Genomic DNA, 12,556 nt, shown 5'->3' with positions numbered 1-12,556 from the left:
CTGTGGACAGCAGGGGTATAAAGAACCCTTTAGACTGTGAAACTTGTGTGAGATAGAGACCACAGAGTCCACAGAGACCTCGTTCTTGGCCACAGAGCCCTCGTTCTTTCTTTAGTTGTGGAGTTTGTTGAAGCAACAGCTTGTTTCAGCCAGTCCTTAGGCAAATATCACAACACGTTTAACGCACTTAAGAAAGTTGAGAAGATTCAGTGAAAAGAGCACAAACACACCTTCACATCGAGGAAGGGGATGGCTCCAGACTCCATGTGCTGTACAACGAACAGACTTATTGCCAATGAGGGAGAAGCCGTGTTTGCAGCGGTAGTGCACAAGTGCTCCTACAGCAAAAGTGTCTGACAAAGGATGGCTGTGTTCCCCGTTAGCAATGCCTGGAGGAGGCAGACACTTCACTACTGAAAGAGGAGGGGGAGAGGGTAAGAGGTGATGTTCAGTTGTAAAAAAGGTAGAGAAGAGAGTAAGCGCAATCGCTCCTCTCAAGGGGAGGTTGGGAGGAGTTAACATTTAGTAAATCTTGCCTCTTCTTATAATTGACCTACCTGGCTTCGCTGTGGTATCAGGATAATGATAGCGTTCTGCCAGTCCATCTAGATGCAACATTAAGAGTTTAAAATACACACTTGGTTGAGCAAATACAATGCACAAATTTCCCTTCATTTTCCATCATCTTGCCTTTACATTTCTAGCACTAATTTCACTCCTCTCTGATAGTCAGTGTGCTGCCCTGAAGCTACCAAATTTCTCACTTTCAGGAAATGAAGAGAATGTGGATTATGGATTGCAGCAAGCAGGGTGAGAAAAGTACAAATCACGCTTATACTTACAGCGTTACCCAAAACCTGGCTTATCTCCTGTGTGAGAAGAGAGGTGTAAATAAGAGGAACAATTTCTGGTTTCTCCTTAAAGTAGTTGGAGCAAACAGGAAAACTCAAGCCAGCTTTGGGCTCAGTCAGTGGGTGGGTAGGAGCTGTGGGGGAGGAATCGGCGATGCTAAGGGGTCAGAGTGCTGCCACTTACCCTGCTCACACACCGGTACGGGTGGATTCCATGTTTTATCAGCTTGGCACTGGGCTGTGTGATGGCCTCGCAAGGTGAAACCTTTGTGGCACTTAAAGCTAACAGTATCTTTGTACGTGTAGCGATATTTAAGAACAGATACTCTCCCATTCTGGATCTGTGGGGCTGGACATACCACCTCTGAAAAATAAATTCATTATCTCAGAGAGGGGGCCGTATGTATGCTGTAATTAGTGCATATAGAAAGTCCATCCTTAACGTGCCACTGCTCAGAGGACTTTCACAGGTAGTACTTGGAGGGTTACCATGTTATTGTATGTATAAACATATTTTTGTGCCTATAAACAGAATAATGCAAATACATTGCAATAAATACATTAAATGGTGTAGAAATCCGTAAGTGCTGTTAGTCATTCCCATGACTGCTTTACTATACCAAGCTCACGCCTCCCAAAGCAATTCCATCTGAAGGAAAGACTAATTGCAATGATCAACCCCTGCAAAACAGCCTTGTGGTCTGGATACCAGTACAGTAATTGGAAGATCACAGTTCAATTTTACTCAATATCCCACTCTTCTACTGCAAGACACATTTCTTCCTTAATTTATTATTTATGTTTGTGAAAAAAAGGGACAAGTCCCTGCAGGCATCTCAAATCTTCAGTCTACATAACTATGAAAGATCAAGAGCTAGCATCTGGGAGATTTTTAGAAGAAACCAAACAAGCAAGCAAAACAAAACGATCCTAGAGGAATATTATGGTTAAAAAGTCTTATTCCTCAGGGTTCTATTTATTTTAAGGAAATTCCACTTTTTAATTTTAAGGACGTAATTTGGCAATTCTGGTGGTGACCTACTTACTCTGACAAATGGGAAGAACACCACTCCATGCGACATCCGGTCCAAAAATCTCACATCGCCTCTGAGACTGTCCAACCAGTCGGTGCCTGGAGTTACAGAGAAAGAAATACAGGTTGATACCAAGTCATTCAGATTGGGTTTTGCACTCCCACTCTGACACTACCCCCAGAGGTTTCCTTTGGCTGATTCTGGCTGGTCACCACCGAGGTGTTTCTGTCGGTTTGACACATGGGAATGAAGGACACCAAGTTCTTTCTAGATCCGAGAGGAACAGCAAAGATCCCAAAGTGCTCTGGGTTAGATTGGTCAGGTGCTAAATCAGGACTCAGACCCAAGTGGTTTCCAAACCGCTGGAGCCTCCTTGCAGCACGTGCTTGCTTGCACTCAGCTCCTGCTGGGGCGGCCATCTGAAACTCAAGGTTGCAAAGTAATCTACTGAGCACAGGCAGAGGAAAATGAGAGACACTCCTCCCTTTCCTGAGCAGGCAACTATGGCACAACTGGAACCAAAATACAAATTCTGGCTTGCTGTGGGAGAATGGCCGTGTGGCAGAGTGGGCTCTGAGCCTTTACTGTAAGTTGCCCAACACCGAGCTCAGAAACGGAGACAGCAAAGGCAGCGTGAGACTCACCCTTCTTCACACATGTGGCTCACGGTTGACCCAAAAAGGAGATCTGTCAGAACAACAACTCTGCCATTCTTTGGTGTTTCTGGGTATTTACATTGCTTCCCTGGGAAAGAACAAAGCTGAGTTTAAACTCCTCTCTTGCAGTTTTGTAATGCACTACGAGAAGGTATCTTAAGGATCTGTCCACATTCATACACCAATAAAGATGTGTTTTTTAAAAGGCCAATAACTGCCCAAACTATGTGACTAGTGAAGCCATGTATGAATCATTTTTTAAAGAATTGTTTTAAGAAACCCACAAATGTAACATAGACAATTTTCAACAACCAACATCAAACTGATTGAGCTATTCACTTTTACAGAACGCTAGCGCTTCAGACCACGTGTGGTTTTTGAGGCATGTCAGAGTTGGGGGTATTCCAGGGTTTCTCATGTATCCCAGCTGGCAGCTGTATCGCACGGTGGCCCCAACAGCAAACTCTGTCAGATTTTTGTAGTCCTTCGATAGCTGAGCAAAGGTTAAGTTTGGAGGTGTGCCACAGCCACCTATCAGGAAAGAAAACACAGGGAGAAATAGGGATATCAGCTACACAGAGTTGTTTTAAAATGTATATTGAGTTTGCATAGATAAAAGTTTACAAGCAAAACTGAAAACAAAGGGGAAGGACTGAAGGATTCAAACTTTTGGAAAGAGCAAGGAAAAGGATGAATCCTACAGGCTTTCCATGGCAGAAATTCCCAGACTGTCCATAACTCCCATCTTGGAACCACAGTGTACCTGCACACTGAGGAGGAGGGAGGCTCCAGTTCCCAGAGTCAGTGCAGTAAATCGATGCCTCTCCCAGGAGGCTGTAGCCAGGGTCACAGCTATAATTTACAACCATCCCAGCAGTGAAAACTTCCAAGCCCTGGCTGCTGTGATTTCCATTGTCAATATTTGGAGGTAAGGGGCATTGCAGCACTGAAGAGAGAGGAAAAACAAGATGAAAAAGGGTATGAATGGGATAACATGCAGGAAGGATGCATGCACAAAGCCCCCCAAATGAACACAGCTCCTGCACGTGCTGGAAGCACACTCAGACCCGTGGGCATCACTGGACGTGCCGTTCCCCCCCTCCCCATGCCCGTTCTGCGGGCTGGCAGGTTTGCCTGCTCTGGGACCAGCCGAGCATGGGACGGGTGCTCAGCCGGCCATGGGTGCACAGGGAGCTGCGGCAGCCGCCGGCCCCACCTGCGCAGCGTGGGTATGGGAGGCTCCAGTTCCCCGAGGCCGTGCACAGGACGGAGGGATCTCCGAGGAGGACGAAGCCGGGCTGGCAGCTGTAGCTCACAGACATGCCACTGGTGAAGTTGGCCCCGAGCTCCGCGCTGTGCGTGGCGTGGGCGATGATGGGAGGCGGAGGACAAGGCAGCACTAACAGGGCAGGGACAGAGAATGGCGTTTTAGTGATTTTGCCCAATGTTGGAACACATGTAACACGACAAAAAACTGTCACACCTGAAGCGACGCAAGTGAGGCAGAGAGCAGGACCTCAGGGCCCCTCCGGCACAGGGATGGCCCTAAGCACCCTCCTCCTAAACCCCGAGGTGCCCGCGCTCACCTGGCTCGCAGATGGGAACAGCGGGTACCCAGCGGCCGTCGGGCTGGCACTTGGCTTCACGGCTGCCCCACAGCACATAGCCCGGGTGGCACTGAAAGGTGACGTTGGCCCCAGAAGGGTACACAGTGCTCAGTCCTTCAGCCACTTCTCCATGCTGGATTTTGGGGCTTGCACAGTTGATCACTGGAAGTGAAAAGCGGCAGAATATGGGCTGGGGAAGCAGCTGCTAGAGCTGAGGGTTCTCCCTTTGGTTTTGTGAGGTTAAAATTCAGGAGAGCTGTGCGACCACAATGGTCTCTTATCACTATGGGTAACAGCACTCACAGCTCACCTTCACACCGGGGGTAAGGGATGCTCCAGGCTCCAGATGTCAAACAAGAAACTGTTGTTTTCCCAGTGAGGACATAGCCCCAGTCACAGTAGTACTTCACCGACATTCCAGGGATGAACACTTTCACATCCTTGCTCTCATGATGGCCATTTTTGATATTTGGAGGGGAAGGACACTGTAGCACTACAAGGAGGGGAAAAAATCATAACTGGTGAAAAGCTGGTACCACAAACACCCACTGTAGGGTAAGGCAGCCTCTTAACTTCTTTCCTTCCCATTACCTTTTCTCAAATAGCTGGGGCTGTCACTGTTTGAATTATGTTTCCATCCTACCCTCACTTATCTTCCAGCCTTCATGTTTTTTGAGTTTATTGACATCAAGAATGATAAATTCTCACTATTTAAGCATTTACAGTGGTTAATTTCCATCTGTGGCCCTAACAGCTTGCTCTGACCTTTCTCTGGTTGTGAACAAGATCAGACACCAGCCTGGCTCGCTGTCTCTTTGTGGATTCACTTAAAGAGGTGAAAGCTGTCCATAACAAGGGTCTGACTGGGGGCTATGAAGATGGGAGGACAGATTGGTGATGTTTTTCCTTTCCAGCCCTGGAGCGTGGCCCCTTTACCTCTGATGTGAGGTGGTTGTACCCTGCCAGGTGCACTTGCACCTTCAGAAGAAATCAGCTGCCACCCACCGCCTCATTTACACTTACTCTTCTCACAGACGGGGACAGGAGGGTCCCATGTGCCCCCAAACTGGCAGTGAGATTCTTGAGAGCCCTTCAAGGCGTAACCAAAATCGCATTCGAAGACAATGAGATCCCCGAGTCTGTACGTGGTCTCCAGCCCAGTCGTTCTTCCGTTCTCGATCGCTGGTCTTTTGCAGCCATTTGCTGGAAATGAAGAGCACGAGGCACCACTGGGGACGTGAAGCCCATCCTGGGTGTGGAGGGACACTGACCAGGGGCAGTACCTGCTGCTGAACCTTGCCATCACTGTCATGGTCATGTCAACATTATCTACTCTTATTCTTACACCAAATATCATTATCCAACTGCTCCTGAGAGTCTGTCCTTACTGGGGGATGGAAAGGGAAATCCACAGAGGCAGAAGGAGCTTCTCCTGCCCATGGGACCTTTGGTCTCTGCCCCTCACTGGAGATTTGGTCTGCAGCGACTAGACTGAGAGTCAAGAAGGAAGAAAGGGCCCAGGGAAAGATAAAAGAAGCCACTACAAACAGACCTTCACATCGGGGCCGGGGCCGGCTCCACGTCCCCTCGGCGGTACAGCTGATGGAGGCGTTCCCGATGAGGGAGTAGCCGTCCCTGCAGCTGTACTGCACAGCCGAGCCTGGGAGGTGGCTGTCCGAGGGCTGGCCACTGTGATTCCCGTTGGCGATGCCTGGAGGGGGAGGACACGTCACCTCTGCGAAGGAGAAGGAAAGACAGATAAGGGATACAGACAGGGCAAGAAAAAAAATCCTAAAAATCCAACTTTCAAAAGCCAGAGTTAATTCCATTAACACCTTTGAATAAATATCTGTCACGATAGCTATCTTCCTATCAGTGGGTGCAGCCCCCTCCGCAGCCACAATCATTCCTTCTGCCACCCAGAACCAACTCTCACCGGTGGGGACAGATGGACGCCGGCACATGGCAGAGCCCTACCTCCGCACCGCGGCGGCGGCCCGCTCCACACGCCGTGCTCCCCGTCCACCGTGGTGCAGAAGATGGAGGGCTCTCCAGCCAGCGAGTATCCGGGCTCGCAGGTGTAGGTGACCGCATCCGCGTAGGAGAAGGTGTCCATCAAGTGCCCGCTGTGTCTCCCGTGGGGGACGTCTGGAGGTGGATCGCAGACGATACCTGTGGGCGTGTACAAGGTGCCGTTTAGCATCGGCGCTGCAGCCGTGCCCGGGGTCTGCCAGATGGACACGCTTCCCAGGAAGGGAGCCGATGGGGTTGAACCCATCTCAGCAGTGATGCTCTCTGGATGCAATGACCCAAAATTATCCAGAGACAAACCTTATATGGAAAAAATCACATGTGGGAAGGAAAACCTGCGCCCTCCTGTGAGTCACTTCCTTGCTGCCCACATCTGGAGGTGGTGGGACAATTCTTACCTCCCTTTCCATAACCACTGTTGACACATGCAGAGAGAGCCTGGCCACACCATTCCTACACATGACCAGTGAGAAATACCCCAGTAACAGGGAGTTTAATATAATAATGGTTTTCCCTGTTTGGGCCAGGATAAATAAAAGACCTTTGGAAACATTTTCAGAAGCATCCAAAACAAAACAGAATTAAAAGAAAAATAAAAGATTTTACACATACAGTAGCTTGAGAAATCTTTTGCAATAAAATCTTTGTCTTGAAAGATGTGACACTTTCTCTTGCAAGCCAACTCCAAGGACCTTTTGGTGTCGCCTACTTACGCTGGCAGACAGGAGCATCTCCACTCCACGAGACATGTGTGCCAGAGACCTCGCATGTTCTCTGAGAACCTCCAACCAACTTGTACCTGGAGCCACACAGAAGGATCTATTAATTTACATTAAGACACTTGGGAATTCTTTACAACCCTTGTAAGAGGCAGCCAAGACTTTTGACTTGGGAACTAGGTTCCTTCATGTAAAGCTGAAAATCTGCTTCACTCTCACTTGGCAGCTGAATTCAGGTAGTTGCAAGACTCACCCTTTGTCACAAGTGTAATTAACTTTGGACCCAAAGAGGAGGTCTGTCAGGACAACAGCTCTGCCGTTCTCCGGATCCCCGGGGTTAGGACACTTTTTCCCTAGAAGGGAATGCCAGGCACCATTAGCCCTCAGCTGCTGACTCACATCCCAGCCAGGGATGCTAGCACAGAGACCACACTGCATCAAGAAACCCATAAAGCTAGAAAAACTTGAAAATCCAGCCAAGCCTGACACTTTAGGTTTTTCAGCACTTGCAAGACATACTTTTACAAAACTCCAGTGCTGCAGACCACGTCTGATTCCTGAGGCATGTAATGGCCGGCGGCATCCCCAGGTGCTGGGCGTACCCAGGCCGGCACACGTATTCCACCGTCCTCCCCACGGGAAAGACAGTCTGGTTGCTGTACGGCTCCTTCAGCTCAGCAAACGCCAGTCGGGTAGGTGCATTGCAGCCAGCTACCAAGAAAGATAAACCAGCCCAGTTGTTAAAGGAGTCAAGAAAAAGCAGATTTGGGAGAGCAGGGGGAAGGTTCACATTCAGAGCGCTGATCGAACACTTGCCCTGCTCGCAGACTGGCACGGGTGGCTCCCAGGTGTTATTTAGTTGGCATCGTACCACTCTGTGGCCGCGTAGAACATAGCCTGGCTCACACTCAAAGGTGATGGTATCCTTGTGTGTGTAGGATGTCCTAGGAGACACGATCCTCCCGTTCTGGACCCGTGGGACAGGACATCTTGCCTCTGGAAAAGAAGTGCAGGTCCTCAAAACAGGCACTTAGGCAGTGTGCAGAGCTGTTCAGCTGTAAAGCCACTTAGAGTTACAATCCATTTTAAGCCACAAGCCTGAAAATAATTTCCCCACAGATGACGTACTGCCCGCATCCAGCGATGTCAAACATTGAGAGAGAGACCGGAGCTGAAAGGTGGGGCTGGGGGGTGCTGGAGGCAGCAGGGAGGCCCCAGCCTCCTTCCCTCTGCCTGGCCTCAGCTGTGAAACCAGCCTGGGCTAATCCTTGCCCTTCGGGCAAGAAGTGCAGTTGTCTGGAGGGTTCCTAGTCTTTGTGAATACGAAGCAGTAGGGCCAGGGGGATTGTACCCGAGTATTTGCACGTGCACACGCAGCCTACCTCCGCACCGCGGCGGGGGCCCGCTCCACACGCCATTTTTCCCGTCCCAGGTGGTGCAGTAGATGGAGGGCTCTCCGTGGAGCGGGTACCCGGGGTTGCAGGTGTATGTTACAGATATGCCGAAGTAGAATTCATCCATCAGCCTGCCCGTGTGCTTCCCGTTGGGAATGTCTGGAGGTGGCTCACAAGGGATACCTGCAAAGGTGCAGAACAAGGCTTCTAAATTCAACAGCAGCACCAGAGGACTTGAAATCCCTCAGTCTGTGGGGCATAAACACTCGTCCTAGAGATGGAGTAACTGCAATGAAGTGACCTTCTGGGTGAGGCCTTGTAGGCAACTGGATCCCATCTCCCTGGCCAGCAATGTCTGTGACAGAAAGCAGACCAGTAAGACAAACCTCTATGGAGGAAACACCTACATGCTTTATCTTTTCTACTGTTTAAGAACTTAAAAAGTTTAGATGTAAGGAAGAAATTCTTCCCTGTGAGGGTGGTGAGGCCCTGGCACAGGTTGCCCAGAGAAGCTGTGGCTGCCCCCTCCCTGGAAGGGTTCAAGGCCAGGTTGGACGGGGCTTTGGGCAACCTGGGCTAGTGGAAGGTGTCCCTGACCATGGCAGGGGGGTGGGACTGGATGATCTTTAAGGTCCTTTCTGACCCAAACCATTCCATGATTCTATGAAATATTTATTTTGCATTTATTTTGCCTGTGTAAAATCCTGATTTTTCAGCTGCACACAATGCAAAGGCACGCACAGGCTGCAATCTGTATGTCACCTTAGGTTAATAGGTGAATCTGTAAAATGCTTTAAAATCCCACAATGTACCAGTAAATGTTTTTTTCTTCATATGAAACTGTCACCTAATCAGCAACACTACTTGATTAGCAGAGAAACACCCAGGTGTGACTGCAGAGGTGCAGCACGGCACCTCTTTGGGTACCACCAGTTATCTGTGCTCGGAGTGAAAGAGAGCGCCCGCGGTTTGGGACTTTGGGATTCCCCCTCTGGCCCTCCCACAGCCCTCTGCCTCTTCTTAGGGTTGAGCTTTGGTCTCTCTGTGCCTAACAATAACAACCCTTAAGCTGAAGATAATATTTTCCCTTCCTCTCTTGCAATGGGCTTGTGAAGTTACTCAGAGACAGGATACCTAAGTACGGCTGAAAAAGCTCCAGCTGAGACATTGCTTTCTATACTCCGTTAAGTTTTGAGGTCTTGTACCTTTTCCAGAACATTTTCTCGTGACATCGAAACCTTCTGATATTTGTCATGCCCACAGAGCAGAGAAATTCCCTGTGAAAGCTTTGATTGGAAAGATTTGGCAGTCTCTGCTGGAAAATGTTTACTGAATCCATGCAGACCCCCGGAGCTGTAGGCTACTTACGCTGACAAATGGGAACTTTGCCACTCCACGCCACACGTCCGCCAGAAATCTCGCATCGTCTGCTGGCTTGTCCGATTAACCTGTACCTGGTGTTAAAAGGATTGAATGTTCATCTCAAGCCATTTCAGCTGGAGTTCCTACCTCCTCCTAACCACCCCGGGTGGTGTGATCAGCCCTGCTGACAGCAAAGCTGTGGCCCTGAAGGAGAAGTTCCCTTCCTAGCTCTGCCTGACCAATTTCACAGTATATACGTGTATACATAAGATATCCTGATGTGTTATATAGGTACAGAACTCTATACAGCGGCTTCTGTACAGAATCCATTTATCGGGAGTGACTGAATAGGAGGAAAAAAGGGAGACTTACCTAATGCATCTCTCCTTGCTGTTTGAAGCAGTAGCCAAACCCAGCACTTACCCTTCTTCACAGCTGTAGACCACTGTTGACCCAAACAGGAGATCTGTCAGGAAATCAATTTTCCCATTCAGAGGTTCACCAGGATGATTGCATTGTTTCCCTGGAGGAGGAAAAAACCCTCATTTTAGGCTTCTGTCTATCTATACCATGGTGCAACAGATGCAACTATTACTCCAGTAATCTGTCCACATTTCCAATTACCCCCAAAATGGGTTTTGAATAACAGAGTTACATGGCTTTACTAGTCACATACTATTTGAACATCAGAATAACATTAAGTTTTTTCAGCATGGACAGAACCTAGCACCTATCCTTCTTGAATAACGGACACCAAATCAAGGAGCTATTCACTTTTACAGAATTCTAGTGCTTCTGACCACACTCCGCTCTCAAGGCATGTAATAGTAGGTGACATTCCTGGGTGTTTAGCATATCCAGGTCGGCAAGTGTATTGCACAGTCTTCCCAACAGAAAAATCAATCTCATTTATATGCTCCTGATTTAGCTCAGCAAAGTGTAACCTTGTAGGAGCACCACAACCACCTATTGAGAAAGAAAACAGACATGAGAATCAGGCAGGACAGGCATGCTGGGTGCAAGCACAGAAAGAACACTTACAAGGAAGGGAGTTTGCTTTGCTTTGCAAAATTGTTTATTTTGATTAATATAGCTATTACTGAACAAACACAATATATTTGCTCAAAGGATTCCAGAGGATCAGGTTCTTATTCCCAGGATATACTTAAATCTTCCCCTCACAGGGTTTAACCACATTTTTTTAATGGGGTTAGGGGACATAAAATAGCAGTGTACCCCAAGGCAATTATGTCACGATTTACCTGGAAGTTCAGGCCTGTTTAAGGACTCCTGGTAATGGTGCAGCCTATCGCAGAAGGGAACAGGAGGGTGCCAGCTGCCATCCTCCTGGCAGAAGACTTTAGCACTGCCTTGCAGGCTGTAACCATCACGACACTGAAATGTCACCGTTTGCCCAGGTGCGGAGATAGATCCATGACCATCAACTTGCCTTCCATTCTCTATATCTGGATTTATGCAGACAGTCACTGGAAATGATGATGTGCCAAAGAGATATGCAAAGGAAGTTGGAGCAAAACAAAACAAAAACACCACAAGCTGTTAATATTGCAACAAAAAAATCAGCATGACATCTACATAAACCTCCCCAGCCCCACCTTCACAATAGAAGGACTTGAAATTAATTTATACTGCGCAACACTTTACATGGGATTGTCCTTCTCTGAGGATCTGGCTGCAATGGTCAGGGTCTCCCCTGTGCTCAGAGCCACACTATGAGCTTCTCCCCGGAGGGGACAGACACAGACGCACCTTCACAGCGAGGGCCGGGCTGGCTCCAGTTCCCCGATGCTCTGCAGAACACAGCAGCATTTCCAACAAGGTAGTAGCCAGGATCGCAGGTGTATGTTACAGACATTCCCGTGGTAAAAAATGCTTTGTCCTGGGCGTTGTGATGTCCATTGTGGACCCCTGGAGGCATGGGGCAAGGTCGGACTGCGAGAGGGAGACAGAAAGACTTAACTCAGCGAGAGAGCAGTGTGCGAGAGGAAGGAGCTGCTGTGATGGCCATCGCAGGAACAGCTCTGCCTGCACACGCTGTTCCTGCCTGCACACGCTGTTCCTGCCTGCACACGCTGTTCCTGCCTGCAAGGAGCACCCACCAGCCAGGGCTACCCTCAGGGAAACAGCGGGCATCCGCACTCACCCCTCTCGCAGACGAGCACCGGTGGATCCCAGGACCCCCCGGGCTGGCACTGGGCCTCGTAGGTGTTCTCTGAGGCGTAACCGGTGTCACAGTCAAAGTGAAGAGTCTCTCCAGCTTTGTAGGTGCTTTGCAGCCCATGGACCTTCCCGTTCTGCACCTCGGGGATCTCACAGCCGATTGCTGCGGGGAACATGGACAGCACCTTTAAACTTCAGCGCATGGGCCGGATCCTGCACACACAGCCCCCTCCCTTCTCATCTCTGCCATGAGCCTGTCTGCGCTGTTCCTACAGGACATCCAGCACCCTTTCTGCCAGCCCCCCACCCATCAGTGGAGCACCCACCCACCCACCTTTGCAGCGGGGCAGGGGCCAGCTCCACACCCCGTCCTCTGTGCAGTTGATGGACATATTCCCAAACAGCTCGTAGCCATCCTTGCAGCCGTAGTACACGGTCACTCCCCGGGAAAACTTGTCCAAGGACTGTCCGCTGTGCAGCCCGTTGGCGATGTTTGGTGGCTGAGGACATGTCACCTCTGGAGAGGGAGAGGAAAAGCCCATGAGAACGTCTGGGAGAGGCGATACCTGAGAGACAGCTCAACTCAAACCTCCTGCACAGCAGACTTGGGGGAAGGCACAAGAGGAAGGCGGAAGGCTCGCACACCAGGTACTGCGGGGTCTGGCCTGACAGCCACTCTTTGGGTGCCCCACCTCTCCTCCAACTTTTCTGGACAAAGAAG

General features: G+C 49.5%; 1 protein-coding gene across 1 annotated transcript in view; it reads right to left on the bottom strand.

Annotated features, from left to right (window-relative positions):
- Positions 1–12,556, bottom strand: part of CR1 (complement C3b/C4b receptor 1 (Knops blood group)) — a 99,538-nt gene that overhangs the window by 34,143 nt on the left and 52,839 nt on the right. Inside the window, 23 exon segments of the mRNA XM_074850317.1 lie at positions 231–413; positions 1,036–1,215; positions 1,898–1,983; positions 2,530–2,629; positions 2,881–3,072; positions 3,305–3,487; positions 3,758–3,940; positions 4,128–4,310; positions 4,459–4,641; positions 5,172–5,351; positions 5,701–5,883; positions 6,893–6,978; positions 7,152–7,251; positions 7,418–7,609; positions 7,715–7,894; positions 8,281–8,475; positions 9,661–9,746; positions 10,078–10,177; positions 10,429–10,620; positions 10,917–11,141; positions 11,425–11,607; positions 11,819–11,998; positions 12,170–12,352. Of these exon segments, the coding sequence (XP_074706418.1) occupies positions 231–413; positions 1,036–1,215; positions 1,898–1,983; positions 2,530–2,629; positions 2,881–3,072; positions 3,305–3,487; positions 3,758–3,940; positions 4,128–4,310; positions 4,459–4,641; positions 5,172–5,351; positions 5,701–5,883; positions 6,893–6,978; positions 7,152–7,251; positions 7,418–7,609; positions 7,715–7,894; positions 8,281–8,475; positions 9,661–9,746; positions 10,078–10,177; positions 10,429–10,620; positions 10,917–11,141; positions 11,425–11,607; positions 11,819–11,998; positions 12,170–12,352 (3,738 nt within the window).

The sequence above is a fragment of the Strix aluco genome, chromosome 25, assembly GCF_031877795.1.
Source record: "Strix aluco isolate bStrAlu1 chromosome 25, bStrAlu1.hap1, whole genome shotgun sequence".
In the NCBI taxonomy this organism is placed as follows: Eukaryota; Metazoa; Chordata; class Aves; order Strigiformes; family Strigidae; genus Strix; species Strix aluco.
The sequence above is the reverse complement of the archived record's forward strand: the minus strand, read 5'-3'. Positions and strand labels throughout refer to the sequence as shown.